General features: G+C 41.9%; 2 protein-coding genes across 12 annotated transcripts in view; both read right to left on the bottom strand.

Annotated features, from left to right (window-relative positions):
* afap1l1a (actin filament associated protein 1-like 1a) overlaps window positions 1-15,228 on the bottom strand; it is a 30,009-nt gene extending 14,781 nt beyond the window's left edge. Inside the window, exon 1 of one of the 3 annotated variants that reach the window (XM_005468002.4) lies at window positions 14,807-15,228. In XM_005468002.4, the coding sequence (XP_005468059.1) occupies window positions 14,807-14,834 (28 nt within the window). In that variant the 5' untranslated portion in view covers window positions 14,835-15,228. Of the gene's footprint in view, window positions 1-7,535; window positions 7,656-14,806 lie in introns of those variants that run through there. The other 2 variants (XM_005468004.4, XM_025897804.1) reach the window with 2 other exon arrangements.
* A 1,709-nt stretch (window positions 15,229-16,937) lies between these two features.
* The window catches only part of ablim3 (actin binding LIM protein family, member 3), a 44,495-nt gene continuing 34,145 nt past the window's right edge, over window positions 16,938-27,287 (bottom strand). The window contains exons 10-23 of one of the 9 annotated variants that reach the window (XM_005467992.3): window positions 26,163-26,324; window positions 25,175-25,204; window positions 24,925-25,051; window positions 24,186-24,281; window positions 23,820-23,870; window positions 20,923-21,057; window positions 20,678-20,748; window positions 20,255-20,423; window positions 19,108-19,137; window positions 18,733-18,788; window positions 18,465-18,531; window positions 18,349-18,359; window positions 18,173-18,253; window positions 16,938-18,078 (exon numbers count right to left, since the gene is read on the bottom strand). In XM_005467992.3, coding sequence (XP_005468049.1) covers window positions 17,965-18,078; window positions 18,173-18,253; window positions 18,349-18,359; window positions 18,465-18,531; window positions 18,733-18,788; window positions 19,108-19,137; window positions 20,255-20,423; window positions 20,678-20,748; window positions 20,923-21,057; window positions 23,820-23,870; window positions 24,186-24,281; window positions 24,925-25,051; window positions 25,175-25,204; window positions 26,163-26,324 — 1,200 coding nt within the window. In that variant the 3' untranslated portion in view covers window positions 16,938-17,964. The remainder of the gene's footprint in view (window positions 18,079-18,172; window positions 18,254-18,348; window positions 18,360-18,464; window positions 18,532-18,732; window positions 18,789-19,107; window positions 19,138-20,254; window positions 20,424-20,677; window positions 20,749-20,922; window positions 21,058-23,819; window positions 23,871-24,185; window positions 24,282-24,924; window positions 25,052-25,174; window positions 25,205-26,162; window positions 26,325-27,287) is intronic. The other 8 variants (XM_019345509.2, XM_005467994.3, XM_019345514.2 and 5 more) reach the window with 8 other exon arrangements.

Below are 27,287 nucleotides of genomic sequence, written 5' to 3'. Positions count from 1 at the left end.
TCTGTGGAGTAGTCATTAGGGCAAGTTGAGACCTTTTCAGTGTCACACGTGGAGGATTTGCTGCCTTGAGGCAGAATCAGGCAGCCAAACACGATGCAACATGCTGCCTTCAATCACAGCGGCAGTAACGTGGCACAAACAGCCCCGAAGCATACGCAGTTCAATACACAACCACAACCACAATATGACACACTAGCTTTTCTAAGTGTAGGCTTTTACTATAAGAAGCCTCTTGCACAAGACTGGACAAGTATCACTATGATGTCAGAAGACTGGGGTTACAGCATAAGCGTGCAAGAAATAAGATCACCTGTTGTTTGGAATCCTAGTGTGACCCCTCATCACCCCTTTGTGATTCTGTTTGGGGAGCTCATTCACTTTTTTGTTCAGACTTAGATGAGAATGGTTTTAAGATCCATCTGTGCTAATCGAGACTAGTTAACTAGTTATTTAACTCATACAAAAATGTGTGTTTTTTTGTCTTTTGGTAGCTAAATAAAAATATACAGTACTGTGCAAAAGTATTGAGATAACCCTCATTTGGTTATATTTGCTAGGATAATTTGATGTAGGTGCTGCCATTTATCAAAAACACAGGTACCACAGGGCATAGCGTGAATGTGAGTGTGAATGTTTGTCTGTCTCTTTGTGTTAGCCCTGTGATAAACTGGTGTCTGTCCCGGGTGTAGCCTGCCTCTCACCCTAGCACAGCTGGGATAGGCTCAGCCGCAACAGGATAAGCTGAATTGGATAAGCAGATAGAAAATGGAAGAATGGACTCCATTAGACCTGCTGCCTCTGATTTTCAGTGCAGTTCTTGTATAATTTAGCATACCTCAGGCTTTTCTCCAAGTTTTCCTTCCTTAAGAATGATTTTATGACAGCCACCATTCTGAGACTTTTCTGCTGAGGCTCAAGCAAACAGTAGATGGATCAACTGAAGGGCCAGATGCATGTCTCAGAAATGCTAATCAGATACTGTTACTCTGTCGCAGATAGTTTTGAGGCCTGTCATTTCTTTTTTGTCCTCCACCTGTGCAGTTTCCTCAGATTTTTTAAGTACAGACTGCACACCATGCTGACATACAACAGGTTTTCAGCTGATAGTTCATTGGGATTTCTTTTGCATATTAAACTGTACATCTTTGGCATTTTCATAGACTGAACCAAAGGAATTGGAACAAATTACATCTGTTTGCAATTAGCTGCTAGTAACAAAGTGCTTATTTGCTTGTTTTAAGTAAAGACAACAATGGTTCATCACTTGAGTTAGGTGTCTTTTTATGCTTAAATGAGTCATAGGTCAGTGTTAAGTGGTGTTTCAAACAAAAACTACTCCTCTAAAAATGGTCCGGTAAAAGGACTGGATTTCTTGTAAGTTAAATATAAAGAAATGATTAGACTTTTGCACAGGATTGTATTTGTGAAGAAAAGCACCGCACTAATGAGCTCCTTCTAAAATCTATTGATAAAAAAGCCAGACCCTTCCTCACTCGTAAATGGTGCTTCCCAGCTTTTCCCAAAATAGTCTCACATACTCATCCTGTTAAGCCTGATATGGCCTAAAAGAAAACGAGTTCTGATGGTGACTAAATCTGAACTTTGACCTCAACAGTAAATATCTGACCCCATACAGAACTGTGGATGTTAGAGGAGGGATGTGAAAGCACACCGAGTTGTAAAATTCACACGACTTTACAGCTGGGTGCGATGGATCTCAGGTTTTTGAAAAGCTAAAGCCTTCGGGGCAGAAATAGTCACAGTAATTGATAAACAAAACCTAGTGTTTATTACAATGAAAACTACCGGTCAAGTCCGCAGTGCAAAACAAAGGAGAACCATAAAGATGTAAGTCATGCCAGACAAAGCAGTTTGAGAAAAAAAAAAGTGACTCTGTGACTCCACAAAAGATCCGTATGTACTGAAAACTGATGGATTATTCTTGGAAGAGCCCCTTTCCTTATTGTCTTTGGAGATGTTGGATACACAACCATTTCTCCACCCGATCTGACATGAAAGCACACTGCAGGTTCACTGTGTAGGTGTCTTTCTTCCTCGGCTGAACAATACAACCCAGCAAGTTTTGGAGGGAGACGAAAAGCACATTTTTTGTGAGCAAAAGCATAATCTTATCTCATGTTAAGTGAGTCAAATGATAGGGTTTTCAGTACAGAGACAGTGGTGTTTGAGTGTTATCATCATGCCGTGTGAGTGTTACCTAAACACCTCCATCCAACTCAGTCATCAAAGCTGAGGCAGGCATGTTTGAAAAAAAAGAGCTGATTCATAATGTTAAGAAGCACAGATCAGAAAGGAGATACTTTTATCTCACTGTTCACCACAGGATTTATCACACCACTGTATAGTGCTGTATAGATCCGTGTAACAAAGGAAGAGGTAAACCAGACAGCCAGATGTTCTCCCAGTTTTTAATTGCATTAGGAGGTGTGCCAACAATGCCTTCTCTCACCAGGCTGTGCCCTATCATGATGAAATTCCCTCCCACCCTACCCTTCGAATTCCTGGCATTTCCCAAGAGTGACAGCTCCTCTCTCCTCTTGCCAGTAGAAACGTGTCTGGGCATTCGCAAAGTGATATCTCTGGAGAACACACAGGTACACAGGGACAGATCCGGTTCATGGCGCAAATCATCTTGATGGCTGGTACCAATCTTTCTGCTACTTTTTACTGCGTCATTTGTGATGGAGGAAGAGATATACAAGAAATGCTGTTTTATTTAACGTTCATTTAACTTTCACAGTACATAAAGTTGCTATATTTGACATCTCACAGAAATACTGTGTATAAAATGGCTTGCTTGCAGTCACAAATAGAAATATAGCTGCAGGCAGCAATGAGGGGGCCAAGCAATATAGCTGGCACAGTCACCATGGCAACTTGAGCTGACCATGTTAAAAGCACTGGCAGGAAAAATGAGTTGTTGCTTAATGCCCTGAGTGGGAACATTATGGAACTTGACAACCTCAAGAAGAAGTACAAAGTTCATACACCAAGGCTTTATTCAGATATGGAAATGTATTTATTTATTTATGTTTGATTGGAAAAGCTGGTGCATTTCCAGGTGTTCTATCTACGGTACAGTTTTAATACAATAGGGTTCATGTTAGTATCACTGCTGATTGTGAAACAGACATCACCATCAAACAAGAGAGAGCATAGCTTTAGGCCAGTTGCTAAACATGCCATAATGTTGTATGCTATTTCCAGACTGAACGTGACCCATATCTGACCTATATCATGAGCTTTGAAGTTAACTTGCTACAGGGAATATAACAGTACCTCATTAGGTGGTGGTATAAAGGTTACTCTAGCTTCAACTGAGTGATGGTGCTATAGTGCACGAGATGGAGACATGAAACTCGGTGAAACTCAGTGAAGCGCCTGTCCCCAATCAGGGTGCCCCATTCATGCTCTTTAGCAGTAGCTGCTAGGAGCTACAACAGTGTTACTTTTATTTTCTCACTCTGGTTGGCTAAGTTTAGGCAACAAAATGATTTAGTGTGGTTTACCACACAGGCGCACCTGTGCACAGTTTACAAGCACTTTTTCACACATCTTCTTGGGGCCTCTTGCACAAACAACATTCAATGTTATATCATGGGAGAACATAGTAGTCATCCAACTGTGCAGTGTCCTTAAGTTTTGTGGAGCATTTTAGCATGATTTAGTCTGTTGTGTTGGTTTTGAATTAGCAAACAAACTGCATATCATTGGGGGAGCTTTAGTTCTTCTTTTGGCTTCTTCCTATAAGACTGCTATAGCAGATCATCGGTTTCCATCTAACCCTATCCTTGGCATCCGCTTCTCTCACACCAAGCCTCTGAATGTCCCCCTTGATTACTTCCATGAGCGTTTTCTCTTGTCTTCCTTCTTCTTCTAACCAGATTCTTACTCTGGATGGCATTACCTTGGTCTCCAGTAATGCTGTGAGGAACCTTGGAGTCATTTTTGACCAGGACATGTCCTTCAACGCACATATTAAACAAATATGTAAGACTGCTTTCTTCCATTTGCGCAACATCTCTAAAATTAGAAATATCCTGTCTCAGAGTGATGCTGAAAAACTAGTTCATGCATTTATTACTTCCAGGCTGGACTACTGTAATTCACTATTATCAGGATGTCCTAAAAACTCGCTGAAAAGCCTTCAGTTAATCCAAAATGCTGCAGCAAGAGTACTGACAGGGACTAGAAAGAGAGAGCATATTTCTCCTGTTTTGGCTTCCCTTCATTGGCTTCCTGTTAAATCCAGAATTGAATTCAAAATCCTGCTCCTCACATACAAGGTCTTAAATAATCAGGCCCCATCTTATCTTAATGACCTTGTAGTACCATATCACCCTATTAGAGCACTTCGCTCTCACACTGCAGGCTTACTTGTTGTTCCTAGAGTATTTAAAAGTAGAATGGGAGGCAGAGCCTTCAGTTTTCAGGCCCCTCTTCTGTGGAACCAACTTCCAGTTTGGATTCGGGAGACAGACACTATCTCTACTTTCAAGATTAGGCTTAAAACTTTCCTTTTTGCTAAAGCATATAGTTAGGGCTGGACCAGGTGACCCTGAATCCTCCCTTAGTTATGCTGCAATAGACGTAGGCTGCCGGGGATTCCCATGATGCATTGAGTTTTTCCCTTCCAGTCACCTTTCTCACTCACTATGTGCTAATAGACCTCTCTGCATCGAATCATATCTGTTATTAATCTCTGTCTCTCTTCCACAGCATGTCTTCCATCCTGTTTTCCTTCTTTCACCCCAACCGGTCGCAGCAGATGGCCCCGCCCCTCCCTGAGCCTGGTTCTGCCGGAGGTTTCTTCCTGTTAAAAGGGAGTTTTTCCTTCCCACTGTCACCAAAGTGCTTGCTCATAGGGGGTCATATGATTGTTGGGTTTTTCTCTGTATTTATTATTGTGCTATCTACTGTACAATATAAAGCGCCTTGAGGCGACTTTTGTTGTGATTTGGCGCTATATAAATAAAATTGAATTGAATTGAATTGAATTACACTTTTCATCTTGCCTGGGCAGCTCCTTCTTCAGCATCCTTTGTCCAATATATCCACTATCCCTCTTCTGCACATGTTCAAACCTTCTCAGCCTTGCTGCTCTAACCTTGTCTCCAAACTGCTCAACCTGAGCTGTTCCACTTGTGTATTAATAATAATAATAATAATAATAATGCATTGGATTTATATAGCGCTTTTCAAGGCACCCAAAGCGCTTTACAATGACATTATTCATTCACGCTCACATTCACACCCTGGTGGAGGCAAGCTACGGTTGTAGCCACAGCTGCCCTGGGGCAGACTGACAGAAGCGAGGCTGCCATATCGCGCCATCGGCCCCTCTGGCCAACACCAGTAGGCGGTAGGGTAAAGTGTCTTGCCCAAGGACACAACGACCAGGACAGAGAGGCCAGGGATCGAACCGGCGACCTTCCGGTTACAGGTGCCCTTCCCAACCCCCTGAGCCACGTAACTTCTAATCCTGTCCCATCCTGGTGACTCCCAGTAAAATCACCACCTCCAGCTCCACCTATTGTCATTTTGTCAGTGCCAGCATTTCCAAACCATACATTATATCTGGTCTCACTTCCATCTTGTAAACTGTCCATTTCACTCTCGCTGCAATCCTTCACATCACTCCTGACACTTATCTCCACTCTTCTTCACCTCGCTTGTGCACTGTCCATTTCTTTGGATGGTTGATCCCAGATATTTAAACTCCTCCACCTTCAGTAACTCTGCTCCGTGCTCCTTCACTGCTACACCTGTTTTGCTCTCATTGACAAACATGTATTCTGTCTTGCTTCTGCTGACTTTTATTCCTCTTCTCTCCAAAGCATGCTTCCACCTCTCCCAGCTATCTTCTACACAGTCACAGTGTCATCTGCAAACATCATAGTGTGTGGAGACTCCTGTCTAACCTCATCTCTCAATCTGTCCATCACCTCTACAAACAAGAAGGAACTCCTGAGGCAATCCCACCTCCTCCTTGAACCCATCTGTGACTCCGACTGCACACCTCACCACTGTCTCGCTGTCCTCATTCATGTCCTACACCAGCCTCACATACTTCTCTGCCCCACCTGATTTTCTCATACAGCACCACAGCTCCTCTCTTATCTTATGCTTTCCCTCGGTCCCCTGGTTATTTTTTGGTTAGCATTTAAACTTCAAGGCTGGAGGAGTGGATGGATGGCAAAGAGCCACAGGGAAAATAAATACTGGACTTTCAGACACTACATCAACTGAATACTAATGATTTGCTGGATATATTTACTTAACATTTAAACACAAAAAATGACAATATTTTATATTGCTGTGTTTATAGTTTTTATCAACATACACTCCAGTGAAATATATTAGTTTAAAATTAATGAATGTTTAAGTAAATCTTATTATTGGTTAATATTGCTGGGCCTGAAAACAGAGATGTCATTACGATAGAGGGTTGTGTTTTTGAGGGCTTAAGAAACAAAAGTCCATTCATTGGAATCATGTCTGTCATATAGAGTAGAAAGTGTGGGTATTTAAAGGTTATGCCAGCACTTCTAAACTACCTACTGAAGACCCTGAAAGGCAGATTTAAAAAAAATAGCAAAACAAAGCATTTTTCCTCTCCATCATTAGTATAATGGGCTGAGCATCTCTATGGGGTTCTCTCATATGGCCCCCAATAGAGATGGACTTCCTCTCTCTGCCGATGACATCACCTATCACCTCCAGCCTTCTGTTTCCTCTTCCTGTCAGCTGACCCATTCCCACTTTGACTGCAGCGTCTCTGGTGACCCCATTCTCATTTCACTATCTAGATCATTCGCCAGATAGAATAGAGAATGCATCTGCAGCTGCATTTCAAAGAAACAATAAAACAGAGCTCTTGAATACGCGATTACTGCAAAACCTCATTTAGCAGCTACAGGCTGACAGTGATAATTATTTTCTCATGGCCTTTTTTTTTAATGCATTCATTGTGTAGGTAGTAATGTCAGACACAGCAGTGATAATCAACATATATACTAAATGTAGACTACAAAACTGGAGCTGAGCAGCAGGTGAGAAGAACATGTGGAAAAGCTTATTTGTTTTGGAGGAACTGCAAAGGTATATGGCTAAGGAGAGAGAAAAAAACATGCTCCCCCCACTGTTTTTACTGGACTCGGGAAGCTGCTTCAGGTTATTATAAAATACAGCAACGATCCCACACTCCATGATACAAGTGTATGAGCAAAGACAATAAATATAACAGTGATGGGGACTCTCTAAGGACATAGATATGCTGAGTTTCTACGTGAGTAGAGTATTATTCTATCTGAGATGTTTACTTTTACTCGCAATAACTGGCCGGCACACTGACCTGCAAACTGACAGAGCAATAAACAGCGTTGCATTCAGCAGAGGCTTCAGTATTCGAAGCATGCGTTTCACGGCACAATTACTTTCCAATCTAACATCTTTGTTTAAATCTCCCTGAGCCTCTCCCTGAATCAAATCAAATATTTGTACACATCACTTACATTTGGTTTGTTTGCGTCGTGCAGTCTGTCTCTAACAGATTTCTGGCTCCATCCTGCATCCTCGCTCCTACTAATTACGCCACTCTAACGAGCTCATCCCAGACAGAGAAAATACTCTAACTCATTAGGTATGTATGGTGGCCGGGGCACTTCTGGTCAGAGTGTGGGAGAAGTATGGGCTTGTGCACTCCCGCTCACCTGCTTAAGCATTAACTGGCTTTTTGAAGGCCAGCCATTAAGCACAGAAGCTTTTGATGTTCAGACAGTGATAGCTAGAGCTGCTATCTCAAAGAGACGGTCAAGGTTCTCAGTTAGAGGTCAGGTTAGTAAAGCAACTCTGCTCTTTCTTCCTGCCTGACATTGGTGATGTTTGTTCAGCAGCTTTTGCATCTCTGTAGCAAGAATCTCATGCTATCAGGCCCCAAGAATAACTGTATTTGACAGGTATGGGAGAAAGGCTTATGTTACTGAAATAATTACACTGTTGAAAGAGGCAACACTGAAATTGTACTACTGAAGCCCTGAAATAAGATTTCTTCTGGTGTAGCAGGGTTCCACTTTTGACTCCCACAATCCTTTACCCCCAGCCTACTGTGGCAAATCTCTTGTGTGTGATGAAGAAACATCTCAACAGCTGATGATGCCTGTTTATGCATTACCACAGTAACAGAATGGCAAAGTGCCCAGGGGATTTCCCTGCCTCCCTATCAGTGCATTGTGAGGCAGGGCTGATCTTCCCAGTGACCCTGAAAAATAAAATGCAATAAAAAAAGGGAGGAGACAAAAATGGAAAGATGGGTAGAAAGAGTCTGATCAACAGTAATACTTACCAGGTGTAAACATATGCATCTGGGTATTTCTCAATATGGACTAAGGTCAAAGGTCAAAGGGATGTCTGCCTGCTAAACCTCCTTCCCCTTACTCTCATTTTTCATTTTTTGCTCTGATTTATTCAGGTCCAGGATGGCACAGAGGGCTTGACTCAGCCTGCTGCTAGACAAAGCCCCTACAGTGCACTCAGTATTATTCAGATCCCGTATCTGCCCTCAGTCCTATGAGATCACCACAATGCTATGTCTCCCTCACAGAAAAGTATTCACACACTGAGAAAGATGCTATTTTGCAAGTGGAAGCACTGATGTTGCACAGACAAGGGTAATATACACAGAACAGACGCCGGCAGACACTCACACACACCATTTAAGTGCGCGTGTGTGCACGCACACACTCAGAATCCCAGTCACACATGCACAGAAGGAGGAGAGAGCCTGCTTTGTCTCCACTTGGGATTTTCTGTGTTAATAAGATTTGAACTAAAACACTGTATTCAGTTTATCACCAGAAAGCTGAGATTTCTGTTGTCTGAATCTATCATGTTAGCCATAAGAAGGCCTTGATAACTGCCTTTGTATTGTATAGTTTAAGCGCATTTAAATGCATAATGAGGATGACTTTGGGCATGGATTTTGCAGTGTAAGCAATAAAATGAGTCTTGATTATAAACAACAGTTATGTCTAAACAGTTAAAATAACATTTACTAAATCATTACTAACTTACCTTTCAACACACTTCCATGCAGTGTTTTAGGTAATGGATTAGCACGTTGTGCCTCATGTAGTTTCACTTCTTTTTTGTTCTTTTTTCACTAAGTGCAATATGTGTTCAGTCTTCAAAGAAGCATGAAACTACAGAGGCAGAAAACAAAGAAGGTGGAAAGTCTGCAAAGTATTAAATATCATTACAATATAATAAGCTATTGGCTGGCTGGAGTCTTTTTTCACAGTCTATCTGCTTGGATTTTGTTTTAGATTCTTCCCACATTCCAAAGACGCTCATAGTTAAATGGCTGTTCTATACTGACCATAGGTGGGAGGGTTGCTTGTGACTCACCTAGTGTGACCTGGGATCGGCTCCAGCCACTAAGACATTCTTATATGAAATACCAGAATTTGTCCTGCTTTTTTCATGGTTCACTGAAAGGAATGCCAAAGCACAGCAACAGGGAAAAACCTACAGCTCAGAACTCTCCAAAAGTTGAATCTGTTCATCTGGACGTAGCGTTTTGTGGGAGAAACGTTTCGTCACTCATCCAGGTGACTTCTTCAGTCTCAGCTGACTGCAGTTTTCCCCAATCTTATAAACAGTACATTTGCATAATGACTGAAACCAGCCCACTGAAGGAACAATGGGCTGTGAGGTCAGTTCCTTAATCATAATTATGCAAATTCCCATGACCATTGATCAACAATCACTGACCAAAACCCACTGATCAAAGAACACTGATCAATGGCCATGAGTACCATTCACAGAGATTTGGGGAATGGCTGCAATCACAGCATTGTAAGATGGCGAAAGATGTACCCTTAGGCCCCCTCCTCGATTCAGAGATGGTCTTTCCCTTTTCACATAAATGGCCTCCTTGACTCCGCGCTCAAACCAGCGTTCTTCCCTGTCCAGGATGTTAGTCAGTGATTGTTGATCAATGGTCATGGGAATTTGCATAATTATGATTAAGGAACTGACCTCACAGCCCATTGTTCCTTCAGTGGGCTGGTTTCAGTCATTATGCAAATGTACTGTTTATAAGATTGGGGAAAACTGCAGTCAGCTGAGACTGAAGAAGTCACCTGGATGAGTGACGAAACGTTTCTCCCACAAAACGCTACGTCCAGATGAACAGATTCAACTTTTGGAGATTTACTTTCCTGGATGATTGAGAATGCATCAAGACCTACAGCTCAGAAGTTGTTTTGCAGTATTTCAATATTTTACTTTTACAGTCATTTTTGCTTTTATACACAATAACAATAATTCCTTCTTTTTAGAGAACTGGCCAATGAGCCTCAGGTATGTTTGATTACGAGCCGGTCCATTTCATGCATCCACAACACAACACTTACCTACACCGAGATGCAGGCAAACAATCATGTTTGCAGCTACATGCTAACATGTCATTAGCGTGCAAGCTCTTTGATCCCTGTGACTTCACTGCCAGCGAAGAGGGGCGGGGCATCATCACATGCCTAAATACCTAAAGGTTAACAAAGGCAAAGTGGCTACATTTTAACTCTATTACAGTTAATGTTAATGTTTTCAACCCATGTTGAGCAAGTTATCCTACCGTTTAATGATCTATAGCCCTCCTCCTCTGTCCATGCATTAGGAAGCTGTGCTCCCCTGTAACAATTTTACGACTACATCGTTCCATGAACATCAGTGGGACCTACACTCAGGCCTGTGTGAGCTTCACTGACAGTGATTGGAGCAAAAAACCACAATAAACTGACATAAAGACTTTAACAATATCCTTTTACAGTTCACACTTCTTCAAAAGAGCCAAGCATGTAATCTACTTTTTTTAAAAGATAATATCAAACATTATATTGCTGTTACAATGTTTTGTGGTATACATCATCACACATCATAAACCAAAACTCTTGTGAATTCCACACCACATGTTGTCGGTAACATGTCTCTTTACCCCCTAAAGCAAAATGAAAAAAATACATTTCTGTACCTGTTTCATAAATCACCCTAATTCACATCTGTTCAAAAGTCAAATATAGACGTCCTAACTGATAACAGGTTAGACAAGTCCTATTTTGCCAAGTTTTCCCAATAAATTGTAATCTTTTGTAAGTACTGCTTGTGCCTGTGTGCCAGCACACCTCAGGCAGAGTCCCTTTTCACTGTCAGCAGCATAAGAAAACACCTTTTTTTCCTCAGTGTCACGTACACTCTATAGTCCCCTGCTACAGTGGTGTGATGCACGTCTCCATGGAAACCCTATATAAACAGCTGTGTGGAGAATGACCACTGGCTACATGTGCACGCCCACATGTGTGCATACACTCACATAACCCGCACACATATACAGCCATATGAATCATAGTGATCTCCTGTTCTCATAGGGTTAAAGAGGGGGAATTCCACTTCTTATAGTGCTGGTCTACAATCATCCATAATTTAAAGCTCATGAATGATGAAGCACATATATCATACATACACGTATATCATACTAAATGCCTTAATATATGCTACATGTGTGATCGGCTGATGTCTGCAAAGCTTCTTCATAATTAAAAACTCCTACTAAAGTCTCAAAAGGGAAACAAAACAAAGAATCTTTTGAACAAAGGTTATATGGAAGGGAGATTCCCTTTTCTATATGTTCTGGGTCTCATTGATGTTCATGTGGTTCAAGTTAGTTACAATAACACTATACTGTATACATCACATCATAGAAAAGATCTAGAGTTCTACTGGAAACAGCTTTGCACCAGAGAACAGGCAGCTTTCTGAGTTTTTTGAACTGTAAATGAAGGTGAATGTTATTTTATGGCCTGTAGAATTCATTAAAACTGTCCTTTGTTACGTCTGGCTATTTCATTTACAACAGGATGCGAAACAGACTAAACGAACAACATTAAACTGAACCACAGAATGGTTTTATTGTTGTTAATCCTCCTTGACCTCATCGAACTCAACTGGAAAGCTGAGCAAGGAGCACGACATCATAGGAAGGAAGATTTTGCTCATTTTGGCTGCTAAAACTAATGGTAAAAAGCCAAGTTGCAAAATACTGGAGAAAAGCCAAATGAATAAGGACTCCTTGTTTGTTACGTAAAAATGCAGATCAACCATTTTTAAATCAGGAAGTGTTGCATAAATGTGCACACAGTGAAGTCCCCTGACCACTGCATAGATGACGAAAGCGGGTAGCATTTTAATTGTGCTCTTTTGCACTGCTAACCTAAAACCACTGAAGCTGTGATTTAATACAACCGCTACCAATTAAAACCTCTGTTGTCTCCCAACAGTGCTCAGAACTCAGTTCTATGAAAAGAAAAACATATTTCTTACTCTGAGCCGTTTCCTATGTGAATAATATATTAAGAGGTTGGTGGGGGTTGGAATGACATTCCAACAGCCACACAAGCATGGGCGCATGGATGCCCTGCAACACACTGGCTGTCTTTTTCATATAGTATTCAGTGGAATGTGGAGTGCACTAATTGTCACATTAGCAGAAATGCATATATGGAGTAGGGATTTGCATGCGGTGAACTTGTGCATTTCTCTCTGCATCATTTTCGACTCCATAGTCTATTGTTTTTTTCCACAAGTTCTTCCACATGCTCTGACAATAGCCTCAATTCATCATAACTGATGGGCTAAATCACAGGCAAACCCCGTTGCTGTGATGCATCTCTGCAGGGACGACCTCACCCTTCTCACACCCACCTGAATGCTCTGCTTCTCACACTGTTCACTGAGGTCGACTGTGGAAACAAAACCTTTGTTACACTGCTGCTGCAGCTGGCTCACACAGTCGCTGGCTCACACCATTCAAGTTCCTACCTGCCACTTGTCAACTTTTACAAGCTTGATATCTGAACATATGAATTCTAACTGCAAAAGCAGTTCCGCACATTTTTGCTGCCTTCTTCCTCATTCCCCGAGTGTCCCATGAAGCTCTTTCACATCAACTCTGTAGCATTTGTCTTAATCTAAGCAGAAGATGTGTATAAATCTTTATAAGCATTAGAATTTATCTGGCTGCTTCTATCTCCTATCACGTCATCTGTAAACATTAGTGATCCAATGCCACTGGAAGGCACACACCCATGCATCACTGCATTTACTGGGCTTTGAAAGATATACCTCAGGTCCTGAACCTTTCTCTATAATTTGGATCTTAGTGTCGTCTGTCCAAAGATTGCAGTCCCAGAGCTAATTTGACTTTTCTGTTCTTGAAGCTGACTTCTAGTTTGCTCCTCACAAATACAAAAGATTCAGCTCTTGTGAAGTCCTGTATATTATCAATGTCAGCCTCCTGGAGAGTGTTCATCACTTTGCAGGATGTTTTGAAGTGGAGTTCTTTACTTATATCTTTATCTTTTATGACATGCTACAAACTTTACAAATGCTCATTAGATCATTATAACATATCAGACAGATCAAATAAATAGCTGCAGGCAAGCGGGGGACAGGGGAGTGTTTATTCTGGTGGTGTTTACACAAACAAAAAGCCCAGTCTGTCAAGATGCATTCTTGTGTGTTTGTACGAGTTTCTCTATTGAGAAAGATAGGAATGACAGATGAGATTTTCTGCTCATCTGCAAATCTGGACAAGACCTAAAAACTTCCTTCCTAAGATGCTTTGCCTCCACACCAAAAACACTGCTAACATCAACATAATCCTCATACGCTGACAGAGTCACAGAGAATGGAAAAGGAGGTAAACTGAGGATGGGAGGGCAGGAGTGACCAAAAAAAGGGTTGTTTTTCTTGTAGGCATGCAAGTTTGTCCCCTTTTCTTTCATTTCCAGTCAGCTGAGTAAAAACGTCCATTAAGCTGAACGTTTTAATCACTATCACATGTTTACCTGCCTGGCTGCGGGCAACAAGTCGATGAAAACCATTTGAGAGTTCACAGCTCTAAAAGCAAACAGCAACACCAGCTTAAATCACTACAGGTTTGACCATATGTTCTTAGTTGAAATGCTACACTGGGTCAAACCTTTCCTGATTAATGCCATCACTTCTGATGTTTAGCTAAAGCCCAGACGGAGGCAAGTGTATATGCTTTTTGTTACAGTGGGAAAACATGTTGCTGTGCAGGGGGTGCGACTGCACCCCGCCCAGAGAAAACACATGGCATGGAAACACATTTTGTATTCCTGGCTATTCAATGCACACACAAAAACACTGCATATCCCTGGAGATCTGTGCAAAAGAATTCTGTGCCGTTGGCGTCCAATACCAGACAATTACTAGCAGGATCACCCAATCTGTAAAGATCTCATCTCCACATCCAGATATTTGACTTGACTCAGGATGAGTGAGATTCACTTTCTAGAACAACAATCAAACTGTGGGTCTTGGGTCTGCACTTGGTTTCCTGGTTGTCCAAGCAGCTGGGGGGAGACCAAAGCAGCTTTATTTCTTTTCTTTTCCTTTTAAGTGGACTACAATTGTATCTTTGTAGATGCTCCACATGAGTTCACATTCACTAAATTTGCTTCATTTACATTTACTCTGTCTAAAATGACATGTTTGTGAGTGTTTGTTGAAGGTAAATGAGCCAGTAAGCATTTGGGTTCAGTGAAGTGCAAAAACTAACAAGAATTTCCGCAGATAAAAGTGTGAGAGGAAGGGTGTGTGTGTGTGTGCGTGTGTCACTCTTTGACAGTCTCCCAGAAATGATTAGTTCCCATAAACAAACACATGCTTGTCTTAATTAGCTTAGAATTAGAAAGCAGCTTACACTTACACTTGGGGCCGCTTGTGTCCATTGCGCTGTGATGCTGTCCCTGTGAGAGTTGCTGAAGTCTACTGCTGGTCCATGAGTGAGTGAGCGTGTGAGGACGTGTGGAGAGCTGCTTGCTGCCGCCGCTGATAGATCCACAGTGGATACAACACAGAGCAGAAGCAGACAAGCCGCTGATCTGCTGGGTCCTAAAGCCAGCAATCTCCCGTCGCAGCAGGACAGCTCGGAGCCACAAATAACTCGTGTTTGACAAGGTTACAAGTGTGTTTGAAGGGTAAAGTTAGCACTTCTTCGTCTGCAGTCTGCCAAACAAGGAGAAGGAACTCGCCTGGCCCGAAAGCCAAGCCCACCTAGCAGCTCCCTTGAAGCGCGTATTATGACTTATTTGCTTATCTTAGACAAGAACCTGTTGCAAAGATGATGATGTGACCCTGTCTGTACTTGCCTGGGAGCAGAGCTTCCGCTGGCTATTCTCCTTGCGCAAGTAGAGGTTTTACTGTCAAAAGCAGTAGATTTTTTTTCTTTTTAAGAAAGAACAGCCAAGATAGGTACAATGATTTCCATGGGGCTTCCAGCCAGCTATATAATGGGAATAAAAACCCTTTTAAATAGGAGAGAAGTCTAACTCCAAGTATCTTGTTTCATAGAGGGGACTTGCCTGATAGTTAGCAAATAAAATAGCAGTAAAATATGCTCCCCCAGGAGTCAACAGGAAATTGATAAAATAAAGGTAGAGTTTTTCATAAAGGGTTTTGACAAAACAGACAACTGCGAGTGTAAGGCACAATCACACAGGTAGGCATACCATGAGTCACTCTATGACGTTGCCATGATTTCACAATTCAGATAAGCAAAGAGCAGACAATTTCTAACACAGGCCACCAGATAGCAGTCTCACAGGACCACTGATCCTAACCTCTAGAAAACGGTTTTATTTTTCATTTTATTTTTTTTTCTCAACACACTATGGCAGTGACATCTGTTGTATTGATCTTTTTGGAAAAAATGTGCCATTAAGGAATACATTTAATCTCCTAAATCCATAGCTGACCAATCAGCATGCATTAGCAGAATGCTAGGATTTGCTATGAGAAAAAAAAAAATCATTTCAGACACATGATCAGTACTAGATTTGTGAAACTAATACATAAACCATTTAGCTTCATTTGGTCCTACAATACTGTGCAATCTTGATCCGTTAGGATTGTTAGGAAAGAGGTGCAGTTATTTATTAAAACATGCAAGCATATGTAGAAATACAGTATATAAGGCCAAAGCAGAGTTTGTGTAATTCCAGCAAGCTTGAAAGTCAATATTTGGTATGACCACCTTGATTCTTCAACACAGCCTTAGCCAAGCTTTCTTGTGATTTCTTTAGGTAGTCTTCAGGAACTGTTCTCCAGGCTCCTTGAAGGACTTTCGAAGCTCTTCTTTGGATGTTGGTTGCCTTTTGTTTTGTTCTCTGTCAAGATGATCCCACACTGCTTCAATAATGTTGAGGTCTGGGCTCTGGGGAGGCCAAACCATGACTCATAGTGTTCCATTGTGTGTTTTTCTTTAAAGATGTGCGTTTACTGCTTTGGCAGTGTTTCGGATCTTCATGCTGAAGAATAAAAATCTGACAGTACTTTTTTTTTTTTTGCTTTCATGATTCAATCAGTTTTAACAAAATCCCCATGACAGAGCCTCTACCGTATTATATAGACAGCTGTAGACGCTGTATTATTCTGGTGTCTTTACCTTACAATGTAAAGCGTCTTGAGGTGACTGCTGTTGTGACATGACTGAAAATGAGTGGGAAAAAAAGGAAATGTTTAAAAAAAACCCAGTTAAAACACCCTTCAAAGGGCTGGATAACTATTGCTCAAGACCAAATTACCAGAAAGTCTGAGTCTTTTGAAATAAAACATGAAGAAATGAGGGATGACTCGACACTGTTGCACAGTACTCTATGCAGTGAGGACTACTGAGCACCCCAGCTGGCATTAACAGGAAGTGAACAGGCTCTGGTGGTATCAGTCTTCATACTTGCACAAGCACCTGGAAAGCAAATAAGGGCAGTTGCCTAAAACAAATATTCCACAGTCTATTAAAAGTGTAGCCAGTAAATGAATTAAAAAAGAGGAGGCTGCTTTTGATTTGAAGTTTAATTTTAGTGACAAAAATCAAAAATAACAGTATTCAAAGGAAGTAAAGTCTTCAACAACCCTGGATCTTTGTCAGCACGTTAAATCCTTTGCAGAGTGTTTTATCTGTGAGTGATATAATCTCTGGAGCTACAAAATTATTAGATTACCATTCTAAAAGTATATAAATAAAAAGCAAATGTAAATGGATGACTACAACTCTCATCCTAAAACATTTAGTCATTGTTCTATTGCAACAGGTAGAAAAGCAGGACAGGACCGCCGTGATTGCACATTCTTTTAGGTTATCGCACAGCTGCACAGTGAGATGAATCTATTGGTGACCTTTGACAAGTTTAACCAGAGTGATCTGATAAATTGTACATTTGCGTTCTCAGTTTGGTTTTCATTTCTAACTCAATTGTTGTAAACTAGAGGTCTCTTAGTTTCTGTGAGAGAGCAAGAAAACAGGGGCACAGGTAAACAAAATGCATCCCTAAGCAAAAAAAAAAAGAGAAAAAAAAAAGCAAAGTGATGCTCGCAGGCTCACACTCTTTTTCATCTAGTCATTCTCACTGATAAAGTGTCATAAATGATATGCTATACCTACATTCTACTCATTCAGATTGCTGGTGCTGCACAGTCATACCTAAGAGAGCGTAACAAATAAGGCAAAGCCAAAATTCTCCTCATTATGTTTTACTACTGCAGTTCTGGTCACTAACGGTCACGCCATCCTTCATCCTTTAGGCTTAACAAAAGCAAAACACTACTGTATGACAGTCTCTATTGCTTGCACCCCACACTAGTTGCACACAAGTTTATCAGTCCAGCTGTGCATAATGTCTCTCAGTATCCCAGGAGTCCATCTGGTGGGACCAGAATTTGGTTTATCATGTGAGGGGATGTAGAACAGGTTTCTCGGGCATGGCAGTGTAACTGGGTAGGAGTCTTCATTTCTATCCGTCCCCTCCTACAGTTAGTCCGTCTCCAGCTCTATGGCAGTATTCAACACACGTCTGTATGTTATTAAAACAGTCGCGCCTGTTTTTTCAGTTCATTTCTCTTCCACAGAGCCAGCCGGTCAAACTCTTCCACGGTCATACTGAACACTTGGACAAACTCCTCTGGGGACAGGTGGCGCTGGAAAAACACATCATAGCAGAAATTAAGTCTCAAATTCTAGTCAAGGTTTTGGGGTTTCTTTGGCCGTCAACGTCCCATTCCATCAACTTACTTCCAGTCTGGCTCTGTCTACATCTTTGGGCAGCCTGTTGCGCCCTCTGGTGGTGACGATGAGCGACTCATAGGGGTAAATCTGCAGGATAAGGGAAAGGACACACACATACATATTTCAGACACTCGGGTACAAAAGGAGTGGAATTTCATTATTTAAAAAAAAAAAAGCCTTACTTTATGTTCTGCTGGGAGAAAAGAGAGAGAGAGAATGAAGTCAGTGCAATTGAAAAAAAGCATATTAGATTAATTGCTTGGCTCTAATAAGGTGTTTTTAATTCATATTAAATTACCTCTGCTTCCCCAGTTGACCTCGCTGCCACTGTCATATTGGTACTGGTAGCAATCTGCACTCTGAGGCTGCGGGAGCAGAGTAGGACAGCGAGATTAACAAGAGCAGCGAGCTTTGGGGAATTAACTAATAAAACAGCTTGAAAGCTGGCCTAAGGTAAAAATGAAAAGTGAAAGGGGCCAAAAGAGATATTTGAATTAAGCCAAATAATATGTATGATGGAATATGTCACAGCTATTCATGTTGTGCCAGGTTCAGTGTGATCTCACCCGCTGGATGCCGTTGCGACCATATCCCGGTAGTGAAGCTGACTTACAAACAAAATCTGAAGCAGAAAAAAGAAAATACATCAGCATTGTATCAGTGTGGCCAACAGCTGCTTAAATGTTCAGTTGTTTTCATGCAATCTGGCACCATAAGATGGCGCTCATGCCTAACCTAAAACAAAAAATATCCCTAGAGCTCCAGATGTGTGCACATCATGCTGGTCAAAGAATCCAGCAGTATTAAAGCCAGCAGGAAAAGATCAATAATAAACTGATGCCTTAAAAAAAACAGGTATTTAAATAAACCAGAGCCACATATTGAAACACTCCACCCAACCTAAATATTTTTAAATATATAAAAATCGCAGATGAACTTACCGCTATCGGTGCTGTACTGTGACCGAGGAGCTGTAAACAAACAGATGATACGATTACCTGTCACAAAAACAACAACAATAATAAAACAATAAATGCTGCAGCACATGAGCCTAATCTAAATTCATGAAAAACCTCATCAGGGAAAATAAGTGTAGAGATTTGACATCAATCTGTCTTTTATAGGCTTGACAAAAAGAGGAATTAAAGAAAAAAGGGGGCAAGTTCCACATTCATCAAGCCATGCGAGGAACACAAAACATCAAAGGGGCAATAAGGCCAGGGAACATGCAAGCATCTTTTAAAAAACGAGAAAAATAAGATGCACAAGTGCGCAAAAAATACACTACATGCTTCAACATCTAACTGCACAACACCCAAGCTTGCACAGTTACAATCCTTTGTTGCCTTTCAAACACCACCAGCGAGCCAAGTCCCATTCAGCCCCGCTCACTCCCATTTGAGAAGCGGCTTTAATGAGAGATCTTACCGCTCATAAATAAAACAGGATATGGGACACCAGCTGTGAGAGTGAGAGAATCACATAGATACAGGGGAAGATGGGAGGGTAGATCCACCCATATGGAACAATTTCGGAGAGAGAAAGCAAAGGGAGCGGGGAAAAAACCTGTCTGATAGAGATGAGGTGAGGCTGAATGTCAGAGGATAAAATAACCAGTCGCTTATACACTGTATGAGCAGCGAAGTGCGGCTATTACAAAGAGAAACAAGTCGGCATGTGACTTCGTCATATCTGGAATTTCAGCACACCTGGTTGAGCACTCTGTTTCAGTTAACTTGAAATGTTCTAAATCAGTGTGATCAGATATCTCTGCAACACTGACAGGCCACATCTCCCCCTGCCGCTGGCCTACCACAGCTGTTAAGCACACTCATCATCGTTCCATCTCAATACACCACCCAGCCTCCAGCAGCGGCCGTGACCCTCTGTGACCTGCATCCGCAAACCTCATCGCCCTCGCCCTCACAACGCCGGCGACATACTGAGGCTCATAAAAAAAACCCTTGTGGCAACATATAGGGCTGTACAGAAATACAGTCATAAACTTGCTGAAACAGAAGAAACCAGCAGACAAAAGAGGTGGATGTACTGGGGTTGCGGGGGTGGGTGGGATAGGTGGATCCTTACAGCCGTTAATGGTGTTGTTGTACGCCGTGGTGCCATAGCTTGTTGTGTTCAGTGTTTCCTTGCTCCCGCTACGAGAATTCCTCGCGCTGCCCCAGGGGTCGTTGTCATAGGAACCAGATCTGGCTTTCATCTCCTCCTTTAGAATCATCCTCCCGATGCCACTCCCAATCTGCGAGGAAAGAGGGCGAGGAGAGAAGCAGAAGGTGGAGAGGAAACAATGAAGGATGCGTTGTTGAATTAAACGAAAGAGAGAGAAAGAGAGCAATCGAAGCAAATAAGGAGGACGGCAGAGGCGTCGCGCGATTTAAAATAGTGCATTTATTTATTTATGGGTGATTTTCTTTCTATTTTTTTTTTTTTTTGAGGTGGGGACTTACTTCAATGTGATGTTGAAGAAAAGAGAGAAAATGATGAAGCTCTTACTCTTTGAAGACCGTGACTCCAAGTCTCTTCATCTCCTCCCGTCGAGAAGCGTCTTCTCGGCGCCCGATAGGCTGGGAGAGGAAAAGAGATGAAAGAGATTCCCTTTATGAATTTTGCACTTTCGCGTGGAGCACAGCAACAGCGCGAGTAAATGGATAAACATGACAATATGGCTACAAAATGAACCGCTCTCCCATGTGTGTCATCGGTACACTCTGAATAAGTGAAACGGCAGTGTTTCGTACCCCTGGGGGAGCTTGTGTAGGGGTAGTAGTCAGACTCTGACTGGCTGTATGGCTCTGGAGAGTAGGTAGACAGTCTGGAGGATCTGAGGATGTCCTCACTGGTCCTGCTTTTGGTGGCTGCATCCACGTGATTGTCTGTTTGAATTAAGAGAGAAAGAGGCAGAACCAAAAGAACTGGCCTGTTAGAGGAATAATTTGCCTGTTCAGTTTATGGACGGGAGCTAGATGGGAAATTAGAAACCATTCTTATATCTGTTAGTTCAATATGTTTCGGGAGTCACTAGCGCTTGGGTGGGAAATTAATTTTCCCAAAGGGCCACATGAGAAATGCTGTGAAGAAATACATCAACATGCTTATAAAGAGAAAATTAATAATGAGGAGAACTGAGTTCAGCTTATTGGTGTGGCCCTCCAAAAACAGTCCCGGTTTCTAATGTGGCCCCTTGGGAAAATTAATTGCCCACCTATGTTATTAGAGGGTCATCACAGCTTAGCACAAAGGCTGAAAACTTCACTATGATGACAATCCTCTGGTTTTAGTAGAAGCCAGATATAAACAGGATCTTGCAACACCAGAGTGGAGAAATTAAAATAAATGTGGATTATTTCTTGGCTTGCAGCAGCTTACTCCTGGTGTCTGTAGACTACAGGAAAGATATGGTGCTTGGTTTCTGAACGAATTACCCAAACTAGATTGTTAATGAGCTTTAGGGCCTCGCGTTTTACAGACCCAGGCTAGCTGCTTCACCCTGCGTCTACTCTTTCTGTCAAGCTAAGCGAAGATGTCTCCTGGCTTCATATTGAACAGACAGATACTTAACAAGATTGGTATTGATCTTCTCATCTTGCTCTCATTGTGAAAGGAAATTTCCCAACATGTCAAACTATTGCTTTAAGACGGCACGCACCAGCAGCGCACTAACAAAAACATCTTAATGAGCGTCACAAAGACGTATAGCGATGAAGCACATTCACTCCACAGCTTCACAGTTATAATATCCAACGCTCTTGTCAGAGGAGATCAATATTCCGGCCGACGGCGGGAAAATAGCCGGCATTAAAAAGGGAGTTCTGTTACGGCTCAGCCTGAGGCTCGCATTCATTTCACGAATGGCGCGGGGCGGCGATATTGATGCCACTCTGCACTAAAGCACGGTCAACGGAAGTCAATGGGAGTGACATGCGGTGTAATGTCGCATAGATCGCTCTTCACTCGGTTAGCCATTAGCCATGCCAGATCCAATCCATGGCCCATTGAATTCCCATGTACACGATGCACGACACCAACACACATTCAGAGCAATATTGAACGCTCTTGATACTTCTGTCAGAGGAAGTATGGCTGCACAACACTGAATGCGAAATACAGTGACACACACGCATGAAGACAAATGAAATTCTGTATCTATTCACTGACGGTAACTGAAACAGTGAAAGGAGGGAGATACTTACAGAGGCAAGGTCACCGGGTAAAGTGGAGCAGAAGGTGGAGGGAAGTGAGTAAAAGTGATTGGATGCAATAAAAGAAAAAAAGAGGTGCAAAGATAAAGGGCAACATTATTGGAGCATCCAATGTGAGTGCTTTGCTACCCACACGGAAGGCATACATGTAGCTGACCGGGTGCTAACTGATTAGTACATAACTGGCATTTGGCGAACAAAGCAAATGGAAAGCACGTGCTGTGGCCTTGGGTTTACATGGGGTGTGTTTGGCGCTGACACAAGAGAACGTGTTAATCAATGGCTATTCAGGAAGACATGAAGTACAGGGATCAATATCACTGATGTATGAGTTAAATGTCATTATTCAAACAAGGCGAGCTAACAAAGGCTGCCAATTACAGTACATGCTACTTTCTTAATCGTGTGTAAAGGACTTTGTCTGCGCGAGGCAGCGTCGTGACCAGTGATGTACTAATTTTTAGAACAGAGACACTGACGGGTGACGGGAGTCGACACGCTGCTCACTAACTAACCCACACACACACACACACACGCACAGCACGGAAAAGCATGCAGGACAACAACAGAGATAAAACTGTCCGCAGTCAAGAGATCTTATGACTCTCAGCTGAAAAGGCCTTTAAAATGCAGTTTAATGAAAGAGACTCTGTTACTGATGCATGTTTATACTCGAGCACACTACCCAGAAAGTTCAAGCGCATTTAATTGCTGGGCCTCGTGAAAAAAAGTCCCCAGCATCTCGTGTTAACCACACCACCATGCTATTTGAACGTAATAAAGACTTTAAACAACAAGTCTATTTGTTTTCTAGAGCTGGAACACTTGTAACAAACGGTTTAAGCCCACATTAAAAAGAAAAAAAAGAAAAGGCAAGGCCGACAAATAAAAGAAGACTCCACAGCAAATCTAAAATTCTGTTACAAAACAGTTTTTTCCAGTGCGCTTTGTTCCATTGTTCTGTTCTATTCTGGTGAACTGTGTTGTCCTCAGAGCCCTCTGTACTCAACGCTTCTCACGCCTGAGCAACCTTCACTTCATTCATGGCCTGTTCCAGCATTATTTGCCAACAAGAACCTGTCGGGAACTGCGCGCAGTAGCAGGCATATTCATATGCTTGTGGCATGCACACTAAAACATTGCTCTTTTATATTCAGTCAGTGCCACTAATGCGAGAAGTCTGACTGATCCCCTTCCTCAACTTTGGAACGAGCCGCGCAAGTCAAAACTCTATTCCCTTTGTGCTTTTTCTAGCACTTCTAATCGTTGCTGTTTTTGTTTGTGCAGGCTTCGGTTTCACTGAACAGCTGGAACATCGACACTACTCGAAGCTGAATGGCGAGAGGCCGGTAAACACATCTACATCGGGTTAAACAAAGCATGACTAAAACTGACAGAAGGACAGGCAGGCTAAGGCAGGACTAACTGCACTGTACCCGTTCTCTTATAGATGGGAGGCTTCCTGTAGATGTTGGGATCCCCTGTGGCTGAGGAGAGAAAGAGGAGATGAAGACGTGAAACATGGAGGAGTAAAGGATGAGAGGATGTGAACTACTGGCAGGCGAGGTAGGAGGGATGATTGTAAAGAAAAGTAAATATGCAGTATGAGGGGAAGAATATGCCAGATCGATTGCGTGTTGTATTCACATTTTCACACACGCTCACTCCTGAGGAACTTAATATGACCTTTTGTTAAGGACTTCCTTCAGTGAATAATGGCTGATGAAATCTTCTCTGTGAAGTGAAAAAAGAAATAAATAAATCTGAGAGTAGTGTGAATGTGAGGAGATGAGGAGTCCTACCTGGTACATGAAAATGTTTAGGGGGCTGGTTTGTGGTGGGTGTGCTTGGTCGCCCGTCTTGGCTATAGTAAGGTGAACTCCTGCCACTCTCAGAGCCTGCAGCCAGCCACGAGCCAATCACAGCGAAGGAAACACGAGCATGAAGGAAGGCATCAGCACATGCAGATGAAAGCCAAACAGCTCAAAAGTGTGTTTAAAATTACAAGGTGACACTCAGTAACCTTTCCACTTGTGTAACGACAAAGGTTATTGACTTATCAGCAGCATAGAGGGCTGTTTAGAATTGTAATTAGTAATTACAGCATCAACGCAAACGTGTAAGAGTTAAATGAAATGATAGCCAAGGAGCAAATGCAGCAAAGGTGACAGTCAAACAGCTACCGTGGCAGATATTTGTCACCAGTACAAATATATTAGGGGCTATTTGTCTTAACTGGTAATGAAAGATGGAAATGACTTTGAACACTTTGATCTCTAGTAAAAGGAATAGTTTGACATTTTGCATTTTGTGCAACTAGTTGGACGACACAGTTGACTTCATTCATTGTCTTTATGCTAAATATGCTAATTATGTGGCTACAACTTCTACAGGAGCTTCTAATTAAAAGATTTTTACTTGGTTGTTATGTGACTTACTGAAGTTTCCAGCAGCTGGCTAACAAGTTGATTGCATATTTTGTATTTATATAGATATACTGCTCGAGACTGCTTCCTAAACTTTCTAAAACAGATATCTTACCAGGGTAGCCATAGTGCTGTGGAGAGCGAGGAATGATGGGTGACATGCCTTGCCGGCTATATGTTGGTGAGTCGATGTAGCCGGGACTGGAGCACCGCCTCTGCTTTATATCTAGGCTGTCATAGTCCTAAAAAGGACAAACAAAGCAAGTCAGGTGAAAGACGAGCAAACAGACAAATAGCTCACTGAATGACAACAGCTCACTTGGGTGAACTTGCACTATGTTCACTGCTACGTTCAAAGTGCTTACCTGAGAATAGGGAGAGAGAGTCCCAAGTGACTGCAGCGGAGACAGGAAAAGACAATTAAAGTTTAAAATTTTTATGAAATCAACTCATTCAGTTTCTTAGATAACCACTGTGTAGAAGAGGGGCTGAAGAAAAGAAAGTAAGAAAAAAAAGAAAATAGGGCTTCATGACTTTGTTTTCAGAATACAAATGTAAAAGAAATGAAAATGTGGAAAAGAAAATGAGATTGTAAGACTAAAGTAATAATTCTGAGAAAAATCTCAGGATGGAAAAAAAGTGTAAATTGTGATGTTTTTCTCAGGATGCTGAACTGAATCTGTGGCTGTAATCCTCTTCCATACCTCTTTCATAGATTTCAAAAGCTGACTGATTAAAACTTTATTGCTCAGTTTCCCAGACACGGAGTCTAGTCTACTTTCAGTTTAATTTTTCTTTTCTGTTTTTTTAAAGACCAGGTTTAATTCATTGTCTGGGAAAGTGGCAATTTATCTTCGTTTTTAGACTGCAAAATCCAAATGAAGGTTAGCATGCATTATTTCTTGGTTGAAGCTTGCAAGGTTCGTTGTTTAAAACCCAAACCGATCACCTGCAAGCTCTTTCTTCTTGAGAAGACAGATGTGAGAGTGGCATGAAATATAATCAAAATTTTAATCATGAAAACATAATTTCCTGTAAGTATGTTTACATTTAATTGCACATTTGCACTACAAATAACTGGCTGCTATCCACAAAAGACAGTTTGATAGTTTTTCACCTTTAAAAGTACTTCTGCAAACATCACATCAATCAGTCATCAATCAATACCTAATCAAAATCATCCAAAGAAATATCAATAATTTCTGGGATTATCATTCAAAAACAGAAAAAACAAATAGAAAAGTAACAAAATATGCCCAATCAAACTGCATGACACCCACTTTTGATCTTCCTGAAAAGACACTAGTGACGAGAGCAATGCTGTGTTTGACCTGGAGTGTGTGGCTGCAGTACCTCCCCATAGCTGTAAGTGTCTAGCCTGTCATCAGAGATGTATCTGTGGTACGGCTGGTATGAGGAGGATATGAGGTCTGGCTGTTGGACCTCATATATGGCTTTGACCTTTGGCAGGGCAGCTAGGTCCTTATAATCTAGGATCTCATTCTCCACTCTGGCCTGGAGAGAGGACACACATACACCCACCAAAAGACAGCGCTACAGCAACAAGACCCAACATCAACCACATGGACAATGAATGAGAACTTCACCAGTGATAGCAAGGAGATCGTGAAGCAGTGAGAGCCGTAGAGGGGGGGCAGCGAAAGCTTGATGAGGAACACACAGGTACAAACGAACACGCTGCAGGAGCTGACAGCACTGTAAGCTGTTGACCTTCCGGATATCAGCATATGTCAGAAAGAAAGAAGAGGAAGCACAGACAGCAGGAGAGCGAAAGAGAGGGAGGAAGCATGGAGACAGTATGGACGACAAGCGTGCTTACACTGCATTTCTCCCTCATCCATCACCTTAAACAGAAAGGTCATTGATTATGAGAAGAGAGCTGAGCAGGGCAGGGCTGAGCAGTGACTCCTGCTTGCATGCAGATAACCCCTGACATGCTAATGCTGCAGTGATACACAGCAACAATTTAGACAGCCAAAAAGGCAGGACTTACAAGTGCAACTGCTAAGCACTAAACAAAAAACGAGGCCTGGCTGACACTCTGATGTGGTTTTCAGCATAAACACTGCTCAAAAAACTTAAAGGAACACTTTGACAACACATCAGATTGGGGGGGAGAGATAATGCTGGATATCTAAACCAATATGGACTCTGTAATGTGTTAGAAATGAAAGGATGCCACATTGTTTGATGTTAATGAAAATTATCAGCCTAGGGAGGGCTGAATTCAAAGACACCTTGACAGTCAAAGTTAAAAAATGATGCAACAGGCTAGTCCATTTTGATTAAATTTTATTCCAGTGAGTCAGAAGGGTACTCAGTGGTTTGTATGTTGCGGCATGCTGGTAATAAGATGACAGATGGTGCCTGGAGTATCTCCTCGCAGATCTGGACCAGGGCGCCACTAGGCTGCACTTCAGACTGTCCAGGAGCTCAGTGATGCCCTGGTCCAGATTT

The sequence above is a fragment of the Oreochromis niloticus genome, linkage group LG2, assembly GCF_001858045.2.
Source record: "Oreochromis niloticus isolate F11D_XX linkage group LG2, O_niloticus_UMD_NMBU, whole genome shotgun sequence".
Taxonomy (NCBI): domain Eukaryota; kingdom Metazoa; phylum Chordata; class Actinopteri; order Cichliformes; family Cichlidae; genus Oreochromis; species Oreochromis niloticus.
Note: the sequence above shows the minus strand (reverse complement) of the source record. Positions and strands in the feature narration are given on the sequence as shown.